Source organism: Sceloporus occidentalis, unplaced genomic scaffold (genome assembly GCF_023333645.1).
Source record: "Sceloporus occidentalis isolate IW3139 unplaced genomic scaffold, rSceOcc1.0.p SCAF_1, whole genome shotgun sequence".
Classification (NCBI taxonomy): Eukaryota; Metazoa; Chordata; class Lepidosauria; order Squamata; family Phrynosomatidae; genus Sceloporus; species Sceloporus occidentalis.
Window position 1 is genome coordinate 237,428,233 of NW_028316981.1, and position 23,869 is coordinate 237,452,101.

The 23,869-nt window shown below is 39.7% G+C and overlaps 1 protein-coding gene across 4 annotated transcripts in view; it reads right to left on the reverse strand.

The window, feature by feature from the left end:
* Positions 1-1,766: 1,766 nt before the first annotated feature.
* LOC149323649 (cell surface hyaluronidase CEMIP2-like) overlaps positions 1,767-23,869 on the reverse strand; it is an 80,066-nt gene continuing 57,963 nt past the window's right edge. For all 4 annotated transcript variants that reach the window (XM_089490599.1, XM_089490589.1, XM_089490607.1 and 1 more), the window contains exons 14-24: positions 20,719-20,754; positions 20,063-20,218; positions 16,492-16,669; positions 16,168-16,383; positions 14,433-14,644; positions 13,357-13,539; positions 11,390-11,609; positions 10,179-10,277; positions 8,552-8,700; positions 6,225-6,328; positions 1,767-5,967 (exon numbers count right to left, since the gene is read on the reverse strand). In XM_089490599.1, the coding sequence (XP_089346725.1) occupies positions 5,771-5,967; positions 6,225-6,328; positions 8,552-8,700; positions 10,179-10,277; positions 11,390-11,609; positions 13,357-13,539; positions 14,433-14,644; positions 16,168-16,383; positions 16,492-16,669; positions 20,063-20,218; positions 20,719-20,754 (1,750 nt within the window). In that variant the 3' untranslated portion in view covers positions 1,767-5,770. The remainder of the gene's footprint in view (positions 5,968-6,224; positions 6,329-8,551; positions 8,701-10,178; positions 10,278-11,389; positions 11,610-13,356; positions 13,540-14,432; positions 14,645-16,167; positions 16,384-16,491; positions 16,670-20,062; positions 20,219-20,718; positions 20,755-23,869) is intronic.

Here is a 23,869-nt window from a genome sequence, read left to right on the forward strand (position 1 = left end):
GAAGCTGTGCCAAAGCCATGATCCCATCCTAAGGACTGGAACGCAGCTTTGGCGCAGCTTCTGGCCTCTTAGGACGCATGCATCATTTAAACAGCATACCTCCAAAGTGACCCGAAGCAGCTTTATTTTGGCCTGTCTGTATGGGGCCTTTGTTTCTCCATCCCAAATATGGAGTGGCCACATGCCAGCAGAGGCAGGTTGCACAAGCCTGATGAAAAGGCCTAGGCAGCTCAGAGACTTCACACTGCTTACCTGTGCTGCCGCACTTACATAGTCTTCAAATAGCAATAATGGTTTTATTTTCATTTCTTTCCACTTTATACATTACAGTTAATCAAACCAATACTGAATATTTTCTGGTAAAATACAAGAAAATATTTTGAGGCTAGAAATGGGCAAGAATACAAGTCTTGAATAGCTAAAGCCTGTGGGAAACAGGCCTTGGTTCAAAGTGTTATTTACAAATCTGGATCCAATTTGTTACAGTTAGACAGTTCCTTGTGTCTACATCCCTAAGCACCACAATTTGCCTCCTTGAGCAGGCAGAAAAGTAAACAGAAACCACAAAGCAGTGTTGATCCAAGAAGCAAAACTACAGTAAAATGGATTAGCAATTAATCTCCTAGTATGCAGAAAATGGTTGTGCTAAGATAAACTAGTGACACTAGAAACAAAGACAATAGGATACAACTCCCCCAAATTGCATTAATCTCTTCAAATCCCAGGACAAAAAGTCTAAGTGGAAGACTTGATAGGACGTTGGTATATTTCCATATTCTCTCAATTCTTTGAGATCTGCAAGCAAAGCTGAAACAGCTATTAAGAGTAAGCACAAAACTGGAAGGAGAGAAAAAGATTTTGGACTTTATTTTCTCAGCCTCTGCACTCGCTTGTCTATCTTTTAACTTCTACACCTCTGGACCAACCCTGATCCTGGTTTTGTGCTGAGGCTTGGAAGGCAATAGTTATTTTGCATTTGCACAAATACCACGATGCAGTAAAAGTGTCTTCCAGCCAGTTAGAAATTAGACTACAGGTTTGGGGCATTGCAAAAGAAAATACCTATGGATGAGCACACTGGCTGCCTTGATTTGGTTGAGGAATGTAGTAAGAGCCATATTGAATCAGCTTGAGGTCTTATTAGTCCAGCACTAGGGACAGTCAGATGTCTGTGAGAAACACACAAGCAGGAAGAATACACAATCCTCTACCTCTGATGTTGGAGGTAAAGTACAGCCACTATGACTAGTGATCATTGATAGACTCCATGGGTTTGCCCAATCCAGTTTTAAAGCTACCGAACCATATACGATAACATATTCCATAGGGATAGCTGTAATTTAATTAGTTGTTTGAAAACATGTAGCATACCTAAACAAGAGAGAAAGAAGCTCATCAAAACAGCAATGTTTATGGGCTATCTTCTGAAGCCACAGGACTTAGTGAATTTCCCCCTTAATTTACCAGTGGCGAAAAATAAATGGGTGCTTCTTTCTTTCCCTGCCTGAGCTTTTATCATATTTGCCCAGTTCAAGTATGCATGAGGAACTTTCTCTTGATAGAGACTGGCGTCTTGTGTAGATTGTGGCCATGTAAACCATAAAAAAGAACTCTGACAATTTGCTCGTAACAGAAAGCCCTAAAACTGATTTTGTGAGTTAGTAACTTGTTAAAATATTTTTTCTGATTACCCAGGCAACTGCTTGGTAACACAAGTACAATATTAAAGGAGAGGAAAGGAATTGCAACACAAAAGGAAGTTATTACCATGAATGATTTATTGGCAATGACTGAGGTAGCATATTGTGTAAAGGCAACATGACAAACCAACCCAGTTCCTCTGTAATTCTTGCACAAAAAGCATGTTTGTTTGAAAAAATACATATTTTATGAGTATCTGCAAAAGCTTATTTTATACTTTGTATTCAAATATACAATGCCCATAGGAGGGCTACCTGACTAAAAAGAGGCGTAACTGAATGACATATGGAATCATGATAACCTATAGAAAAATGAATAGAAAACTGATCCTCATATTTCTAGGATTTTTAGTTATACTTCACGGTTCTCCTCAATAAATCCTTGTATGATATTTGTATTCACAAACATAACCTTAAATAATAATCGAGGAGGAGTAATTGTGTCTGGGAATCTGTGTGCTCATGACTTGCAGTTGTTCGATATGCATTCTTTGTGATTTTTTTCACCTTACATGCCTTTGTTGTTCTTGATAAAGTCTTCATATGACTTGAAACAATTGCTTGACTAAAATTCTCACCACAGATTAAAATATGCATCATATTCTTGCACATGTAAACAAACATGCAGATTTAGTATCTAGTTACCAATATTTCCAGTACTATTAAAACTACCTGTAACAATTTCCATTTCTACCTGTAACAATTTCCAAAAGTACAGATATGTATGTTGTTTTTGCAGCATGAGACCAAGGCCTGCTGCACCCTAATAACTAACAAATATTGTTACAGTACAAGCTGCAGTCTTGGAAGTTAACAAAGCTTAAGATTGTTTTGATTTGCAAGTTGTAGAGGTCCCAGTGGGTATTTAGGGATTTTGGAAAGGATTAAAAGAAAGGGGAAATTACTATAAGTGTAGTCTCCGTCCGTGGTTCCTAACATTTGTTTTTCACACATTTTGGGCTTCAATTTCCAGAAGGCCAAGGCAAAATTGCCAATGGTCATGGATTGCGAAAGTTCATGTCCAAAATGTCATGTGGGTTAAAAGCTGAAAACCTGTACTAGGTATCTAGAGAGTAGTTTTTAGCTGATGCTCAAAATTCAGGGACTGGGTATTTTTTCCCATGGAAAAGAATATTTCCTCCTCTTAAGACTGTCTGGACAAGTGCTGGTACACTTTCCCCACCTGTATATACTCCTGTGAGTATACTGCCCCAGTAGACAAAAAAGAATAAAAATTCCTTTCCCTTTACACTTGCCCACCCCAACCAAAGTTCACAAAGCAGTCTTCATATCTGGGATATCACTCCACAGGGTGGGAGCTCAACTCATGCAGAATTACTGCTTGAGACCTATGGAAAATAGCATTCATAGGCGGGATACAAACCGCCATATAGTATATATTCTATACGTACTAGGGTTAGGAAGGGGCAGTGCTTCCGCACCCCCCTAACCCTAGTACGTATAGAATACGTACAACATGGCGGTGCCCCTTCCACATGGGGGCCGCCATGTTTACGTACTGGACGCATAGCGTCCAGACGTGTCGCGGCGCCTATGACATCGCGAATGCGCCAGCGGCGCCTCGCGACATCATAAAGGCGCCACAAAAAGAAGCTCCAAAATGGAGCTTCTTTTTTGCTCCGCGCGGGAGCCGCGCGGTTTGGCTGCTGCAGCTCCCGCATGGAGCAAATGGCGCCGGCGGGAGACCGCCGCAAAGCGGCGGTCTGTATCCTGCCATAGTTTGAAAATAAAAATACAACTCTTGACCAGTTAAGAGTAATCCAAGTTCAAAATCTGAATATGCAGTAATTAAAAGACTTTTTCAGAAAGCAGAGTTAAAGGATCCTTCTTACTGATGGATCAAAAGGAAGACATGCTGAAAACCCCCAGTGGAGATCTATGAAGCAAGGGACAATTTGTTAGTGTGGTAGCCTTCAGAAAGGCGTGGTAGCCTTCAGAAAGGCAAGGAGTTGTCATTCTGTTCATCACGGGGAGGAGAAGACTGATTCACAACAACTCTGCTTTCAATTGTTCCTTCCTGCAATCATTCCCTACCTCCTCAAATATCTGGAGATGATTTTGGGGGGCACAGGGAAAGACAGGAAAATCCTATTTCACACAGGCCGTTGTTTAAAATACAGGAATTAGGAAGGGAATGTGAGGTAAGAATATTGGAATTACTCCTTTTTCCTTCTCTCTCCAATGACTTGAAAGACATAAAATTCAATTTAAGAAGGTTTTGAAAAACAGTATTCAAACAAATGTGAAAAGAGATTCCCCCTGCTGCTTAGTAGGCTGGGCTGATCTTTCTCTCTTTGCTGTGTTAGTCATCAATTAGATCTTACAGCAGACCATCTGTAAAAAACAAGTTCACCTTTAAGTCAAGCTTTGCCTCCTTGAGGAGCATCAGTATTGATGGTCTCATGTTCCCACAGAATTGTAGTTCAAGTAATAGGAAGAGATATGGAGTATCCTTTTGTGCTGCATGCAGCCTATCTCTAATGATACTGTATTCAGACTTCTATAACTGGGGTATAGATATGCTCAAGAGACCTTACTGATGAAGCCCAAAGTCCTCAGAACATGGTTTCTTCTGCGAGATCTTGGCACTCAGAAAATGTTGGACTCACAGACTTGTATGCCTTTTTAAGGAAGGGAAAGTTTGCAAGAATAAACATAAAATGTAGCTGGAACAGATGAGACTACTTTGGGGGCATGGTGTTTAAATGACACATGGTCCAAAATGGCTGGAAGCTGCACTGAGGCTACACTGTGGTCCAAAGCACCAGATCAAAAAGGATTTGTTTTAAATCAACTCCTTGGGACTGCAGGTGGCAGCCTGGTTTGGGAGAAGGCCATGTGGTCACTGAGGTCCCAGCACAATCCTGGCTAGAGGCCGCTCTTTCCTGGCCATCTGCTCCGTGCCTCAGAGGAACAGTATAGAAGGGAGAAGTGGGAGATATAAATAAAATTTATTATTATTATTATATTATATTATATTAAAAAGACAGTGTTAGAGTTTGAGTAGGAGGCACGGTTCCCCTTCTTCTAGTAGTCAGAGGACTGGTTCCATCTACCAGTCAGCTAATGACTTTACTCAAATGTAAAGAGGGTGCCCTCAGAACATACAACAGAGGAAACAGCTCCTTCATAACCATTGTCTTTTTGCTAGTTTGGAGATATGGTTAAGCTTGATTTGCTTCACAGTGAAAATGGCAACAGAATATAATTCTGATTTCACTGGTTCTGCTAACCAACCAAAGTTGTTGTGAAACAATAATGACTGTGGAAATGGGTTCATTACTGCTTCTGCAGAGATTGGCTTCCAAAATGTTTGAAGTAACCACATGGGAAATTTCAAAGTGCCTACTAAATGATGAAGCAACCAAATGCTCTTCATCTAGAGAAGGGAGAGTGTGCACGTGCGCACACACACACTAACTAACATTTGTTAATTAGACATCAATTATCATCAGATTATTAACTAATCAAATTTAGGACCAAATAATATACATAACTGGTTACTTTGCCCCTCAACTCACTATTGTGTGACCTAAACTTGTTCTGAAAAGTAAATTTCTGTATTCTCAGTTTCTGTCTTATATATTCATTATTCATGCACACAGACCATCTGTTTAAGTTGGAAAGAAAGGAAAAATTGCAATCTACAAAGACTCCATGACATGTATATGTGTTTTACAAGACTTTCAAGTAACCCAAGGTGCAATGTGGTATTTTCTGATCAAATTCTCCAAGGTAGATGAATATTGCAGCATCTTCACCTTCTTAAGAATTTAACACCAAAAAGACTAATAGACAAAAGGCTTTTATAATAAGTACAAACATTAGACAATTCCTCCTCTAAAAAACACAGTATTTTAACAAATATTTTACTTTAATATTTTGTACGATCCAAAGGTGCACAGACTGGGATTCAAGCATTCGACGTAGGCATATGTCCATATCAAAACAGCAAAGTGATGTACTTGGGATAATAGTACATTTTAAAATCCCAGAAAATAAATAAATTAGTTCACATTGTCTTCAGTGCTCACCTGCACCTTAAATTTCTACTGTGTTCTTAGAGCCTGCCTTAAAAGTTCCAAATCTTTCCTTCGGCTAGTGTTCATCCTGGTGCAACCATACTCTTCCAACTGTACAGGGATATATTTTTCTATAAGACCAAGGCCCTGCCCTGCAGGACTGGTAAACAGCTTTATCCAAGATGGTTTAAAGTTTCCTCTGAACCCCAGAAAGCTAATGGTCCCTGAAACAGAAAATGAAAACAGAGAGGGAAAAGAGAGAGAAAAAGGAAGAATTGTATTTCAGAACAGAACAGTCATCATCAACATTTTTTTTAAAAACCCTGCAATCCTAATACTACTGTAAATTTTAAAATTCTACCGTCAACTAGATTTGCCTTAAAGAATGTTCCAAATTAGTTAGAAAGCAATTTACACAGCATCTTTAAAATTCAGGTTCTAATAATGAGAAAGGCACTTTGATAAGTAAAACAGAACAAACCTAGATTTTGAAGACTTGATGGTTTTACTGCTCCCAGGCTCATCAAGACTTGAGAAATGTTAAGGTTCTTTATATTCCCTCTGGTGTTTAACAGAACGATAGACCTGAGAGCAAGAAAATCAAAAAGTAAGGGGAAGGGGTAGAAAAAAGCCACTGGTACAAATTATATTTTACAGAGTTGTATGTTATGTGCTTGATTCTGATGGACAAGAATGAAAAAAAATGGAAATTTATGCAAGTATCTGGATATTTTATACATATTTCAGAGTTTGCATACATCTGACAAATCCATTCACTGCAAAATATTATAGCTCACGTTTTAAATCTTGATAACAAAGCATAAGACCTCCAAGTATTTTGTGCAGTAATTAAAACAATCTAAATATTTCAAATATATCTTCAAATGTATATTTTTATAGCTACAGTTAGACAGTTGCTGTCTGTTCCCCAGACTATTTTTACCTTTCTTTTTCATATTACCACCATATAAGCATAATTTGTTCAAGTAGCAACAATTAGTTTTTGTGAACTTTCTATAAGGCAGTAGGCTACAAGTTAAATCCCTGCATTATATAGGACATGCATTAAACTAAGAAGAAAAGAGCTAGCATTCTCTGTTGCAATTATGGATTTGTAACCTTGAGTTCCAGATCTGTAATTGCTCAGAATATTCAGTAAAACTATGTAGTCTTACTATGTATATGTCACCCAAGGCCATCTTAACAGCCTGGAGACACAACAAGCAAAGGAAGTCTGTTCAGCTGCCAATCAGGGCACAAATAAGATTATGTTCCCACCTTCCTCCCACCAATAAGCGAGGCTGCAACAACCAGAAGGAGAGTTTCTGCTCATTGGTGGGAGGAGGTGGAAACTGCAGCTATTGATATTATAAACAAATAACAAACAGTGTTCACCAGTTTGTGAGCCTACACGATAACAAAACTATGGTTAAACTTTGAAATTTCTCCTAGCTACATAGAAAGGAAACAGGGAACATCAAAACCAAACTTATGGCAACTTGTTCATGCACATGACATTAAATTACAGTTTAGTGCAACATGGGAATATTAACTATGTTAACATTTTTAACTGTTCATTTAAACTATTAAGATGCAACTATGTCACCCTCTGCTAAGTTGTATAGTTAAAATGTAGTAACCTGACAGTTTCACTTCCTAGACATCTTGGGAGGCTTGTTAATATGGAGTGGAGGCTGGGAAGAGACTGTAAGGTCTTCCAGATGCTGATGGGCTGCAATTTCCATTGCTAGGAGTCACAGTCCAATAATATGTAGATAATGGCATGAGTCCCACCCTTGTCCTAAACCAGTTTTTTCAAAATCTAATTTCTAAATTATTCAAAAGAGGATAGCAGGAAGGGGTGGTGGGTTGGTTAGATTTAATCTTGGCAGGTGAAAGTGGATGCAATGGATCCCACTTTGCAATCCAATTCAGAAATCACCCCAGCTGTTAGGTAAGAGAGAAACAAAACAAGGCACATTTTTGGGTGGGTTTTTCGGGCTATGTGGCCATGTTCTAGAAAAATTTCTAGAACATGGCCACATAGCCCAAAAAAACCATGGATGCCGGCCATGAAAGCCTTCGACTTCACATCAAAACAAGGCTCATCTGACTCTTATCTGTGCCACACCCTTTTTAGGAAAGGATGAATAAGTTGGTGGTCTTCTATTTATGTATTGTAAGCAGTGTGTATATTCTAACATATTACTGATAAGCTAATAAATATAGCCACAGTTGTGTGTATTCTATGCTCTTATCACAGTATTCAAAGCTATTTGATATTAAATATTTAGTTCTACATCTTTAGTTCTTCTAAAAAGCAGCTTCTTAGTCCTTATGGTTGCAAGCATATGGTGAATTTTTAGTAGTCTGATGGAAGATTCTAGAGGTAGGTCTGAAATGTCTCTGCCTCTTTCCTTGGTTCTGTGACTTGGCTAGCAGAAGCAAACTTAGGGAAAATTGAAACAAATAAAAACAAATATAGCTATTCCTGATTTGCAAACTTATTTCAAGTTGCAAAATCAAATCCGTATTGGCACAGAATTCAGATCTTTTCCTACCCTGTGCCCATCCTGATTTTATACCACTATACAGAGACATCTTCCATAATTTCAAATGTAAAAGTGAAGTGGTTTTAGCTAGTTAAAGTCCCTTAACAAATGAAACCAATGTTCCATGAAAAACGTTTAAATATTACGACAAAGTATCTTTATACATTTTAAAATGAAATGCAAATACTCTAATGCAATGCTCACAGGAAAAAAAGCACTATTAACAAGCTAATTGGTTTACATTGTATTAATATACCTTTGGGGAATTTGAGTTTTTATATAATCTTCTAGGTTCTGGAGGTTTGCTTCAGAGAAAAATGTTTCTTTTGTTACTCTGCCAGTACAGGCATCAATGACTACAGTGAGCACACCCACACCTTTCAATGGAGACTTAACGCCATTGACCTGAAATGAGAGACATCATAAATCATACTCCCCCTTCTACTACAATAGTAATTTGTAAATACAATAACGTGCTGTTACCAGTGGTTCCACTGCATTTATCATCGTTTTGGTACAGATCACAATAATGCATTTCAGGCAAAACACAATTTGCTATCAATTTGTCTTTTTCTTTAAAAACAGTTTTCACTGTTGATGATTCCCATGACCCTCAAGGAACTTGGGTCAAGCCCTTTCAGTGCATTTCATGTTACTGAACCCCCAGTCAGGTAAACGTGCCAGTTCAGCAAATATCCTTTGAGCTCTGTGATGGGTGCTGATCCACTCATTACAGAGCTGTAACCTTTTTATTCAGCCTTACAAAAGGGAGGTCACCACCACTGCCAATGAAAGAGCTACCCAGCTTAGGAAGCCTCCTTAATTAAGTTATTTCCACAGAGGCTTTGTCATTTTAGCATGAGGGGGGAATCACAATTACATTGTTAACTTACTTTTTTCTAGTCCTAAAGAATTTAAGAGTTTTTACCAGTTCACCAAGATGACATATGCTTTAAACTACAGGACATAAATCCTAATTAAACTCCTAGCCTCAAGCTATATTCTAGAAAGAATGCCTACATTCTTTCACTTCCCAGCCCCTGCTTAGTCTCAAAGTGGAAAGTTGCAACACATCAAGAACTAATATTACTTTATTACTTCAACCCATTAGAGCTGAGATAGGATGCATCTACACTGTAGAAATAATGCAGTCTGACACCACTTTAACTGCCTCGGTTCCATCCTACTGAATCCTGGGATTTGTACATTTGCGAGGCACCAGCACTTATGTGCACAGAAGTCTAAAGACCATGTAAAATGACAAATCGCAGAATCCCATAAGATGGCACTACAGCACTTAAAGTGCTATCAAACTGCATTATTTCTATAGTGTAGATGCATATGTTAACATCAAAATAAAATTGCTGCTTCTTTTCTGACCATAGTTTTAAGGAGTGTTAACAAAACACATAACTGCTGGAAGTCTAGTTTAGTTTCATTATTATGTGATCATACAGAATTAATTTCTCTCTCTTAAAACTGGACAAGAATAGAAAGGACCATACAGTAGACCTCTGCTGGAGGAATGGCAGAACCAAAGAGGGTTCTGCCATTCCTGTCAAACACTTCAGAGCCAGTTTCTCAGTGGTGTGGAGGGTTATGGTGGTAGGAGAGAAGGGGAAGAACGTCTTGAAAGTTCCTCCAGCAGAATACTGAGCCCAGTATTGTGGAGAAACCTGTATAAAAATAAGCAGCAACTAGCAGAAATATGTAAACAAAAAAATCTTCTGTCTTTAAATATTGCTTAGCTCCTAAAGGATTTCTTTTGTTTTTGAATGTCTAAATAGACCATGATGGGATAATCTCCAACATGATTAAAATTAATATTCCTGCATACAAGTGAAGAAAAGTCTGTGGTACAGGAAAAGCAAAAGAACACTTACTGAGATGAAATATTCTTGGTTCCTTTGCAATTCTATCTTATCAGGGGACTGTATTTTCACAAGGAGGTAGGCTTTATGAGGGTCACTGCTAAATGCCATCTGAAAAAGAAGGACACAGTTCATGTTTTGAAGTAGAAGTAATTCATATTAATATTCCACATCTCCCCTTAAACTGAAATATAAGATTGCTGGAACTATTCCACTAAGAAATTATACTGACAATTTGGTAAAAACAAGACAAGTCTATGCACATGCAGAATGTAATATGCAAAAAGGTAAATATTATATTGCTGTTAATGCAAAGAAAGACTTTTTAATGTGTTATGAGTCAAAGGTCTATGTTCTATTGTTAGTTATTGCTAAATGAATGGAACTTGTCTGCTTACTTAGCAAGTTACCAATGATTCAGTGAGTCTACTCTAGCTGGGGCTAACAACTGGATTTATGCCAAAGAATTTCCCCCCTCTCCCTTGAAAGGATGAAATGTAAGTTCAAAAATATGAGCAAATTGGAAGAAGCTATTTGAAGCACAAACAGGAAGATGGAAAAGGTTCCATTAAATAAGAATTATGTCATCATGGCTAATCTTTTTCTTATTCACCTCTATGCTGGCTGCCATGTAGCACAAGAATGGTGCTATAGTAACACATAACTTTTGCGTGTTTAGCTTGGGAATGAGTAAATTTCTCCAACATAGGCCAGCAATATTAAATATCAACTACAATCCCATACAGGTAAGCCCACCAAAATCAGAGCACAACTGCACAATTAAACACTTCTATTTAACTGATTTCAGCCAAACCAGCATTCACTAATTTTCTTGGAATTATGCCTGTTTTATTATGTGTGTGCACGCATACATACACGCGCACACACCACACACACACAAGTAGAGCCTGTGCAAAAGATTTGACTCCCTGAGGCAAATGATAAGATAGCAACCTCTCCAAATTCCATGTACTAAGACCAACTGGGTGGGATGCTTTCAGCTTGGATGGGATGGCACCCTCCGCAGCACCTGTAGTAGTTAGAAAGATCAGGGCAAGCTTAATGGCATACATAGTTTTATTCTCCGATTGAAGAAAATGGCTCCAGAGGAAAAACCAGTTGCAATCACTTTACACTATCTAAATATAGGGCTGGCCTGAAGATAATTACAAGAGGTTAAGAATTAACTGTTCACATACACTTGTTATTGTGCTTTTTCCTACCTGAGATGAGCCACATTTTTGACAGGAACTTGTCATTTTCATCGGCATTCTTTTCACAACTGTTGGCTTCTGAAAATACTTTGGATAAGCTTTCATTAAGCAGTTACTAATAGGCCATGACTGAAAACTGGCTTGAATCTTTACTCGTTCACATCCCTGAGATGAACAGTAACTGTGGCCATCCCTGTGATATTTGGCTTGAAGAAATAAAAACAGCAACCTGTACATAAAGACAGAAACCGGGGGGGGGGGGGGGGTGAATATGAGACAAAACACACAATATTACAAAACTAACTGTAGTTGCACTGTTACTTATTTTGCACAACTCTCCTCAAACCACTCTTTAAAAATGTTGTTACATTTTTTAAAATGTTGTTACATTCCTGAGGCAAGCTTCCAGTTGGATTGTGCCAGTTATCAACTGTGCCAATTATACAGGGTCTGCTTATCTCTTCCTATTACCCACATAAGTGGCATTTTGACCGTGAACCCGAGCAGCAATATATTTCCAGTATGGCAAGCAAGTATATTAAACATCTGTTGTGTGCTTTCAAGTAATTTACAACTTATGGCAACCCTAAGGTGAACGTTTTGCTGGGTTTTCCTGACAAGATTTCTTCAGAGGAGGTTTGCCAATGCTTTCCTCTGAGACTGAGAGTGTGACCTGCCCAAGATCATCCAGTGGGTTTCCATGGCCAAGTGGGAATTCAAATTCTGGTCTCCCTGAGTCCATATCCATCATTTAAACTGCTATATACTACACTGGCTTTCATTGTCAAATATTACAGATGTAAGAGTTTCTTCATATGAATTGAGAGAAGGGGTGGGGAAAATGTGGCCTATGGGTTGTTTTAGAAATCCTCAAGGGATCCCACCCTGCCCTAAATTTTACAACCAGGAAATAAACTAGAAGTCATTTTATGAGTAAAATAAAGTCATATTATGAGTAAAAAATGTGGGGAAACGTGGGCGGAGGCTAGTCCCTGGGCCTTAGTAGCTGCCCACTCCTAATCTAAGTGGTGCTTCAAATAGTCATAAGAAAGAAAGAAAAAAGCATCCTGGCCCTCAAAGTAAATACATACGCATGAAGCCACTTGAAGATATTTTGAAGTTGGACTTCATGTGAGGGAGACAATATGCAAGTGAACATCTGACATGCATAACTACAAATGTAGAAGAGTCATTGTAGAAGAAAAAAAGGAGTCATATGTTCTACAACTACTCTTCTGCAAAAAAAGCATAATTTCCAATTACTATTGAGCAGGCTGATAGGGTAAGAAGGCAAAATTTAATTTTTAGAGCGATGGACATGCCCTGGAGGGCCACTCTGCAGCTTCCATTTTGGGTGACCAGATGCAAAGCTGAATCACTTGTTACTGTTTGAGTTTAGGTTTGGTTTTCTTGGTTTTGGGAAGACAACCCCTGAAACAACATTTTGAAGCATGACAGAGATGTTGGGTTATTCAGCCAAAATTCAGGTCCCCCCCCCCCCCCCCATGACATTTGGGTCAGTATGCATTCCAAAGGGGATGTAGAGGTCAGTGTGCATTCCAAAGGGCACACTGGATCACTTGCTCCCACAAGAGCTGCATGCAGGCTGTGGGTGATACTATTCCACCTCTGCTTTACAGAGACTGGGGATGCTCAGTGAATACAGTCATCTCCCAGGCTCTGGGAGTATTGAGCACCATGAAAAATACCCTGAGATGGATAGCACAATTACCTGCTGAATAGACATTCCAATTTTTCTGTGTACTCAGAAATATATCAGAAAAGTAATCTTTGGAAAAATGACAACTTGATAAACTACTGCATTCATAACCATGAATCATGGAAACTGCTCTCTTAGAATCACATTAATGATGTTCTCTTTACTCCCAAAGAACCTAGACAACCAGTTTCTACAGATAATATAGAATTGACCTATAATTCTACTATATATTATTATTTTATCCTAAATTATCTACCCAGTGCTGTTATCAAAATAAAATATTTTCTCTGTTCGACGCTTCTTCAGTTCTGCCATTGAAGATACAGGAACATAGTCTTCCACATTATGGTAAGCAGATGCCTGCCTTTGGAATACATCAAAGGTTACTTGAAAAGAGGTGTCTGGTGGGTAACAGAGGCCAACCTGAATCCAGTCATTCCTGAAAGCAGAGAAAGGCAAAACCATTACCATTCTCTTGTACCATAGGCATTTTCTTTTATAGTTACTACCATCATTCATCTAATTTATCAGGGTACTAAAACATTTCCAATATAGCCATTCTCACCATACCCTGCAAAAGTGACTAAAATTCAACAGTACACAGATGAGGAAGAAAAATTAGCCATAACTAAATGGATGGGCTTCACCAACTTCTGCCTGAGATATAATCTAGACAAAATATCTGTACCTTACAGCAGTATTTTGGTTTGACCAAAATACACCATTCCTGTTTTTCACTGTGGTGGTTTGATAATGACCTAGTACACCAAAATATTATCCATTCACAAGTCCCAATGCCATGAATAGGAGGTACAAGAGTGCCTCCCCCTTGAAACAACTTAGCTTTTCTTTAAAATCATAGCATCAATCTTTTAGGATTAACCCAGATGACAGCCACAGATGCAGGTGAAACATCAGGAATAAACTCTTCTAGAACATGGACACACTGCCCGAAAAACCCAGAAAAAACTATATGTTTTCCAGCTTGGCTCCTTATCCCAGTGGAACTAGCTAAGCTAACTAGCAACTGAATGCTTAAGATGTTGTTCAAACCAAGATTTTTAGCCCATTTTGGCTTGGAAAAGGTGCAACAAACCATGAGACATAACTGATGGCATTTTAAGTTTTAAATTCCTGGTCAGTATAACTGTTACAAATGGTAGGAGGAGCCCAGGAGGAGTAAACACACTATATGTAAAAGCCTACTGGTCATAAACAATACGGCCGAAACGTCTGGAACACTAGCAGGTGGGATACAAATATAGCCAATGGTTACTATTCAATCAAGAATTCACAGATTTTCTTTGAAACAAAACCAAAAATGGAACATACTTATTGAAGTTAATGAGGTAAAGGAACGTTGTCTGTGGGGCCTGTCCATTCCAATGTATTGTATATCCCTTCTGAAGCATCACAACAGGCTGGTACTGCTGGAAGTCAGCTTTCTGATTATTAATACCTCGCAGTACCAAAGGATTTGATGGATATTCATCCCGCACCATAGTCATAGTAAGATTCTGTGGATTTCGTGTCTGGATATATACCTAAAACAAAAAGAAAAAAACATAAAAAACCAAAAAAAGTTACCTTTTAAATTACAATTACCAGAATCTCTCAGCCAATAAGGCCTGTGGTTGAAGGAACCAGAGTTAGGTAGTCCAAAGAAGCAGCTTTGCCAAGCTTTGACTAAACTCTCTAATGGAGGCTAAATATCTCACAAAACTGCAAATCCCAGAATTCCATAGCACTGAGCCATGGCAGTTAAAGTGGTGTCCAACTGCATTGGTTCTGCTGTGTAGATGCAGCCTGTAATCATGGATATGGACAATCAGCTTATTGGCTCCCTGTTTATATGTGAGCCCTTCCCCATTACTTGCTATGCTTAAGTCATAGTTTGCCATGATTTCTGAACTGGAAACCAAAATTAGAAACCACAGTTTGATTTATTTCTGTTTTGAAGCACAACTAGCAACTACAACTATTGTCACTTTCAGTGCCAGGACAAGCTGCATGTAATGCTAAAGGTAAAGATTGTAAAGTTGTGCCCGACTGTAGGGAGTTGTGCTCATCTCCATTGCTAAGCCAAAGGGCCAGTGCTGTCAAAGACGACTCTGTGATCATGTGGCCAGCATGACTGCACAGAATGATGTTACCTTCATACCAAAGTGGTACCTATTTATCTACTTGCATTTTTACATGCTTCTGAACTGCTAGGTTGGCAGAAGCTGGGACTAGTGATGGGAGGTCACTCTGACATGCGGTACTTAGGTCTCTACCTGCCAACCTGCAAATCTTGCAATCATCAGAGTCAGCGTCTTAACTACTAAGCTATGCTACAAACAGAAAACAAAGAAGGAAGCCACCAATGCAACTAAGAGAGAGTGGATGAGCCTCATGGGCTTGTTTCTCATCCTCAAAACCAAGATTGTTTGAACAGTCAGGATAAACAGAGTATCTTTTGTTCCTTAGGTGTAAAGCTGCACTGCACTCTTTATAAAGGACTTAAGTAATTCTACATTCACTCACTCACTCGTTCATGGAAAACAAGACAGATAAGAAAAAACTGAGGAAGAGAAAAACAATCATAGTCGCAATGCCTCTCTTACTGTGAAATAAATATTTAAAAAGGGAATTCAGAGCTTCCCAAATCTAAGAAGTAGAAACATTATAAAGAAAGCTATGTTTCACTGGACTATTCAAAATAAAAAGGGGATTCATTTCATCTTCACACATCTAATCATAAATTTGTTCTCTTCTTCCCAAGCCCTTTGGATTCACTGCTTTTTCAGAAATGCTGCCATTTCCTCTGCATTTGCTGTTTTAGAAATCATGCCCTTTGCAACAATTATTTTAAGAACACCTTAGGGATGGGGTGATGTTTTATGTATGCATTGGCAAGACTGAGCCCAATAGATAGGCTGAATTTGAGTTTAAGTAAGATTGTAAATAATTCTGCTATAAAATTCTACTTTATAAAAATCGAAGGAAATGTAAGACAACATTTTCTTCCACTCAAGCTTTATGCATATTGAAGAGCAGTCAAAGAAATAATGCCATCTTTTTTAACCTGTGCGTAGGTGCCACTGCAGACCACACCATTCCACATGGTAACATTAATACAGTCTGGATGTCGAATCAGGTAGTTATCCATTCTACCAACATAGGTATCCTTGTATCCAGTCACAGATCCATCTACATCATGAAAGATTGAGTTCTTGTCACCATCAAGATCAGCCTCCTCAAACCAAGGGCCAGGCTTACCAAAAAATACTTTCAGAGAAACCTTGCAAGAAGAGAAGAAGATTAATCTCTTGAATTTAATTTATCCATTATTATGTTCAAGCACATATCACATTCCCATCTGGGAAGAATGTAAAACAAAGAAACTTACATTTTCACCGAACTTTACTAGGGATATATTGTTTTGAGGTGTAATTTGCCAGGTGTTTTTCATTAGGAACCCAATTGCACTAGTGAATCTGTCTGGAGTTGGTACAAAATTGCTGAACGTGCATTTGGTGAGACAAATAGGTCCATCGTAAATCTGAAAGCCTCGAATTGGATAAGTCCTGTGAAAAGCAGATATTTAAAAATATAATATTTGTAAGGGTAAGTCCCATGAAAAGTAGATTTTTATATGAAGAAATATATTTTTGTACCTCAGACCTACTAACAGAGATATTTACAAACTAAGCAGACAAAACCTAAAGACATACACAGAGATCGTCTCTTTTATGGTACCCACCACTTGGAACGGCTTCCCCATAAAGATCAGATGTGCTTTCTGTGTGGGTATTCTAAACATGAATGAAAGACCTGTTTTACTTCTTCATTATTTTAAATTATTTTCCTGATTGTTAACATTATCAGTTATAACTAATCTTTTTAACAGATTTTATAGTTGTTTGTTGTTGTTGTGTGCCTTCAAGTCATTTCGGACTTACGGAGGCCCTAAGGCCAAACTATCAGGATGTTTTCTGTGGCTGAGAGGTTGTGACTCACCCAAGGTCATCCAGTGGGTTTCCATGGCCACATGGGAAATCAAACCTTGATTTCCAGAGTCCTAGTCCTATGCTCAAACCACTGTTTATTATTTTTAGTAACTGGTCTGTAATTTAGTAATAATGGTTTTAATGTAAACCTTTTCCAGCTTTGTTAATGGAAGGGAGATCAAAATGCTTTAATTTCAATAAAATATTCATATATTTCTAGCGAGAAAGCTCCACTGATTAAAGTGAGAGTTACTTTTGAGGAATACGATTAATTTGTTAAAAGTTATGACTTAAAATAGCTTTTACTCTGTCATAAATCTTAAACTATGACGGCATTATTTTTAATCAGAGATTTTATATATATGGCCCATTGTATTTAAATTCTATTCCTGCTTTATCTCAAATCCTGATTTCAAAACTTCAAAACAGACAGCACCATATTTTTAATGAGTATGCCTCACAAAATCTTTATTTAAGAGTAGAAATTCCCACCAGACTTGTTCATACCTTCTACCTTTACTCTTCCCACTCTGATTGCCCTAAGGGCAAGTACTGAGAGCAGAATCCTCTGCAGTTGGTTAAATTAGAAAACCGAGAAAACTCCTGAAGGTAAAAGATTCCAATTACTAGATTTTGTTCTAGCTTTTTGAGTGGACTTTACTCTCTTGCTTGCAGTTTGCCAGTCAGATCAACATGGTCAACATAGGACTTAGTATTGCTAAGTAATATTTTAATTTCCATACAATATTTATACAATGCACAATAGCCAGGCACTTGTGACATTTGAAAGTAAAAAAATTGAAGCCCTAACAAGGACTAAAATACAAATGGCATGCAAAATGAACAGCAACATAGGGAGAAAAGAAATCAATAATAAGAAACACAAACTGAGGCAAAATGAAAATAAAGCATTAAGAGACTGAAAACCTTAGGAAATTAAAATAAAAAATGCTCAAAGAAATTTATCTGATACTAAAGTGGGGAGGAGGTTGTTTCTGAGTGTCTAAGGAGCATTTTCACCTTTATCTGGACACCTGAAGAACCAAGACCTTCCAGTTCCCTACCATGCTAAAATTTCTGTTTTCAGCCATAATAATGATAATGAAGATGATGTTGAACATCACCCAAAGAAGCCTCAAGGTACTTATGTTTTGCCAGTTAAATATTTCATACACACATGCACAGACACACACCTGTTTCAAGCCAGAAAAAGTCTACAGGAATTCCCCGCTATTTGATGGATCACCTTTTGATGATCCACTCTTTCAACTCTATTAAATTATTACCAAAACTCATTCATTTGATGTGTGGTCAACTCGTTCAACAAATATAAGCACGAATGTAAGTATGAACATGTGCACCTGCATTATAAGCACACAACAAAACCATAAACAGCTTCTACAGTATGTAGTACACAGACTGAATGAAAAGATGGTGCTTTACACAATACTTCTGCAATAATGTGCTGTTTTTTATGCAACTCAGTACCATTTTTTTCAATCAGTCTGTATACTGTATACTGCAGAAGTTCTTCATGGTGTGTGCTTAAAATAAAGCAATGTACAGTTATTCAGATTTCTATTTGTAATTATACAATAAATCATTAATATGAATTCTGCATTGCAACGATTTCTGCTTGCTGACAGTGCTCTGGTCCCTAAACTGTCAAATAAGTGGGGGACTACTGTAGTTTAGAAATAGGAAGATCAAGTATAGTTTCAAGGCCATCTCAGGCTTGAAACAGGATCAGTCATTCTGAAGCAGCCTTTAAATGGCAAACTGCACCCTTGAAATGTTGTGGGTAGAACAGTGGACCCTTGTTATACGCTGGGGTTTGGTTCCAAGATCCCCTGTTTATAACAAAATCCGTGAATGCTCAAGTCCCATTAAATATAGCGACATAGCAAAATGGTGTACCTTATAAAAAATGGAAAATCAAGGTTTGATATTTGAAATTTATACTTTTTTGGAACATTTTCAAACTGTAGATGCTTGAATCCATATATAAAAAAATCCGTGTATAAGAAGGGCCGACTGCATTTTCTAATTTGTGGTTGATATTTTTTTCTTGGGGAGGGGGGTTCAGAAGGAAAATGGGAGACTTAGATAATTGCATGTAGCATGGGAGCCACATTTTGCCCAGCCATATGCTAAAGAGACCAAAATGCAAGCAGGAGACAAATCTTTTGGGTAGCACTACCCAAAGAGAACGCCTCCATTAAAAGGATCCTGTTTTTAGTATCTGTTTACTGTACCGCATGCTTCAAAAGATTACCTTAAATTGTGGTGCAGGAAATACATGACATGAGGCAAGTTACAAGGGCACTTAGAAATGATCATGGAAATTAACTGGAAAGCATAGATGTAATAGGATTACATCAGCCATAACAATCTTGCTGCCTTGATTGGCACTAACTTCCAGATCATTTTCAAATACAACCCCATGCAAAACGCACTGTAGTAATTCCAATGGAAGTGTGGATAACTGCAGCAAGTCATTTCTTTCAAAATATTGTCACTGCCACTGTTATCAGTCAAACCAGCAAAAGCAATTCAAATGAATTTACAACCACCTGGGCCCAACCAGACACTTCCTCCATAATAAGATTGAATCAGCCAAGAAAGTGGTTGGCTGGACTTGTCCTGTCACCTGGTCCATAACCTGAGGCCTCAGTAACTGAAAGTCATCCAACAAAATGTGAATCAGAAGCTACTCTGGACACTTTCAGTAAGGGAACTTTATTATCTGTGGAGTTCAAGTTGTAATGGGTGCAAGGATTTTATTTGGATTGTGCCTTGAGAACTTATCACAACATACCACTACTATATGTCCAAGACTAGGGGATAACATGCCTCTAACCACCCAGAAAATCTTAGCTGGAAGAAACTAATGGTGGATGAGAATTCCCTCTTTGCCACTATCACAACCAGAGAGTTGGCTTGAAAAGCATACAGACACTGTATACCTACCGATTTCTAGGCAGAGCACGAGTTTTATTGTTTACTCCTCCAGTGCCCCAGTATTTGTTTTGGCCTCCTGCATTGCCATAATTCTTGCTTTCACCAACAAACAGGGAGTCTGAGACTTGCTGGCTGGAGCCTTCATCACTTGGGAAGCTTCCATCACTATCAAAAATAAAGTCAGAAATCATATTCAGTAGTAGTTGTGAAAAAGCAGAAGTTTTTTTCTACATGACTTTCCAAAAAGTGGTTAACATTTTGTCATTTTGTACTAAGGCTTCTTTTTGCAAATGTGTCAATATTGAGCTGTGCTTGTGAAGACTCTAGAGGTCAGGTTTGCAGCATCACTCTGCTCTACTCCCACTCGCAAAAGCTTTCCATAGCTTGTGTTGTGTCTCACCTTATCCACAGCTGTCAGAACATCATGAATCCCCACACAACCATGAATGTTAATTGGTGACTTTGGGTCAGTTATTGCCTCTCAGTTTAACCTACTTCAGAGGGTTGCCATAAGGATAAAAATGGGATCCTGTATACTATGTTAAGTTCCCTGAATACACACACACACCACACATATATAGAAAAATACATAAAAAGATAAACAACCAAAACTCCTAAATAAGAATGACTCATGCCAAACAATAAAATTAAGACCAAGCACTAACCTGGCAAAGGTTAAGCCTATTCCATTGTCAGCAAACCTAGGAGAGAGGGGAAATACATATTTCAGAAATATGCTTTGATCACCTAAACATCAAGGGAAAACAAACAAACAAACAAACACACACACACACACACACACACACTTTTAACAAGGGATGCTTTAAAATACCTACTGTATTTTAAAGAAAAAACTTTTGCAGGGGCCTGATCCAGATGGGAAGCATATCCCAAATAAAGGCTCTTTTCCAACCTGCTAAATAAAGTTTCCAGTTTAAAGCACATCACTTTAAAAGTGTGTTAATAATCCTGTGTGTTTGTACACTGTGCCCTCAAAATGAGCCACAGAGCAAATGTTTTATTTGGATGGGACATACCAGCTATAGCACAACTAACATTACAAATCATGCCATACTGATGATGTTAGAGCAGAGCAAATGTTTAGGGACACTTTGAACCCCTAGGCAGATGTATGCCTGAGCTTGGTGAAAGTAGAAACTAGAGCTTCCAGGTTACACAAACAATGACTCTGACTGCCATCACATCTTGAGGAACAGAATTCTTCTTCAATCTGCAGATCTTTCTGCTCACTGTTTATACAGAGGTCAGGAACTAAAGATGTGGGCTGAAGCATGCATGAGTCATGGTCATCTTTTCTATGCCTGAACAGGGCTAAAACTACACAGAGTTACAATTAATAAAAGATGTTCTTTGTTGAAAGCAATATGAATACTTCTTTTCAAAGTAAAGCTGGCATTAATATCCTGATCTGATGTATGTTTACCGAGAAAGAAGTTTCTTTGAATTAACTGGTACTTAATAGCACTCAAATATTTATTATTTGTTTTGTTTTGTTTATATCTTGCCCTACGCAAAGGGTTGCAGCATACAGTGCAATCTTGAACATACCTTCTCAGAATCATAAATTCATAGAGTAAAGTACGGTAAGTGCACTGAGGTTAACATTTATTTATTCCCAGGTATGCGTCAATAGGACTGCAGACTAATTTCTCATGTTTCAACTCTATGCACTTTTGCCTAGGAGTAACCCAATGGGAATTACTCATGGGAAAACATCCATAGGATTGCACTGCTTGCAAAATGAGAGAAAAACAAGAACAAAAATAAACCACCTAGTATAAAAGCTAGAAAAAAATTACAGGAGCTTCTTTCAGAAGTCTAGAAGTTAGCTACAATGCTGCTCTAAAGGAATGGGGACCTCAACTCATATCTGTTTTGGAGTGTTTCCAGAATTCCTGGGTGAAATTCCCATCCAAGGCATTCTATTTCTTCACATAAAACAATGAGTCAATAACTTAAGGGTATCATAAATGAGTTTTGATATTGTTATCTTTACATTCCCAGAAATTAATAATAATACAAGATTGTAGTGGTACAGTCTGCTCTTTCAGGTCTGTTCAGAAGAACTAAAACAAACCCTCCCTCCTCAACTGTCATCTCGGCCTCAGAGGGAGCCATCAGGCTGACCCAGCAACATCAGGGACTGCCTGAAGGAAGAGGCCCCTCCCTCCTCAACTGTCATCTCGGCCTCAGAGGGAGCCATCAGGCAGACCCAGCAACATCAGGGACTGCCTGAAGGAAGAGGCCCCTCCCTCCTCAACTGTCATCTCGGCCTCAGAGGGAGCCATCAGGCAGACCCAGCAACATCAGGGACTGCCTGAAGGAAGAGGCCCCTCCCTCCTCAACTGTCATCTCAGCCTCAGAGGGAGCCATCAGGCAGACCCAGCAACATCAGGGACTGCCTGAAGGAAGAGGCCCCTCCCTCCTCAACTGTCATTTCGGCCTCAGAGGGAGCCATCAGGCAGACCAGCAACATCTTGGACTGCCTGAAGAAAGAGGCCCCTCCCTCCTCAACTGTCATCTCGGCCTCAGAGGGAGCCATCAGGCAGACCAGCAACATCTTGGACTGCCTGAAGGAAGAGGCCCCTCCCTCCTCAACTGTCATCTCGGCCTCAGAGGGAGCCATCAGGCAGACCCAGAAACATCGGGGACTGCCTGAAGGAAGAGGCCCCTCCCTCCTCAACTGTCATCTCGGCCTCAGAGGGAGCCATCAGGCAGACCCAGCAACATCTTGGACTGCCTGAAGGAAGAGGCCCCTCCCTCCTCAACTGTCATCTCGGCCTCAGAGGGAGCCATCAGGCAGACCCAGCAACATCAGGGACTGCCTGAAGGAAGAGGCCCCTCCCTCCTCAACTGTCATCTCGGCCTCAGAGGGAGCCATCAGGCAGACCCAGCAACATCAGGGACTGCCTGAAGGAAGAGGCCGCTCCCTCCTCAACTGTCATCTCGGCCTCAGAGGGAGTCATCAGGCAGACCCAGCAACATCTTGGACTGCCTGAAGGAAGAGGCCCCTCCCTCCTCAACTGTCATCTCGGCCTCAGAGGGAGCCATCAGGCAGACCAGCAACATCAGGGACTGCCTGAAGGAAGAGGCCCCTCCCTCCTCAACTGTCATCTCGGCCTCAGAGGGAGCGATCAGGCAGACCCAGCAACATCTTGGACTGCCTGAAGGAAGAGGCCCCTCCCTCCTCAACTGTCATCTCGGCCTCAGAGGGAGCCATCAGGCAGACCAGCAACATCAGGGACTGCCTGAAGGAAGAGGCCCCTCCCTCCTCAACTGTCATCTCGGCCTCAGAGGGAGCCATCAGGCAGACCCAGCAACATCAGGGACTGCCTGAAGGAAGAGGCCCCTCCCTCCTCAACTGTCATCTCGGCCTCAGAGGGAGCCATCAGGCAGACCCAGCAACATCAGGGACTGCCTGAAGGAAGAGGCCCCTCCCTCCTCAACTGTCATCTCGGCCTCAGAGGGAGCCATCAGGCAGACCAGCAACATCTTGGACTGCCTGAAGAAAGAGGCCCCTCCCTCCTCAACTGTCATCTCGGCCTCAGAGGGAGCCATCAGGCAGACCCAGCAACATCTTGGACTGCCTGAAGGAAGAGGCCCCTCCCTCCTCAACTGTCATCTCGGCCTCAGAGGGAGCCATCAGGCAGACCCAGCAACATCAGGGACTGCCTGAAGGAAGAGGCCCCTCCCTCCTCAACTGTCATCTCGGCTCAGAGGGAGCGATCAGGCAGACCCAGGAACATCTTGGACTGCCTGAAGGAAGAGGCCCCTCCCTCCTCAACTGTAATCACG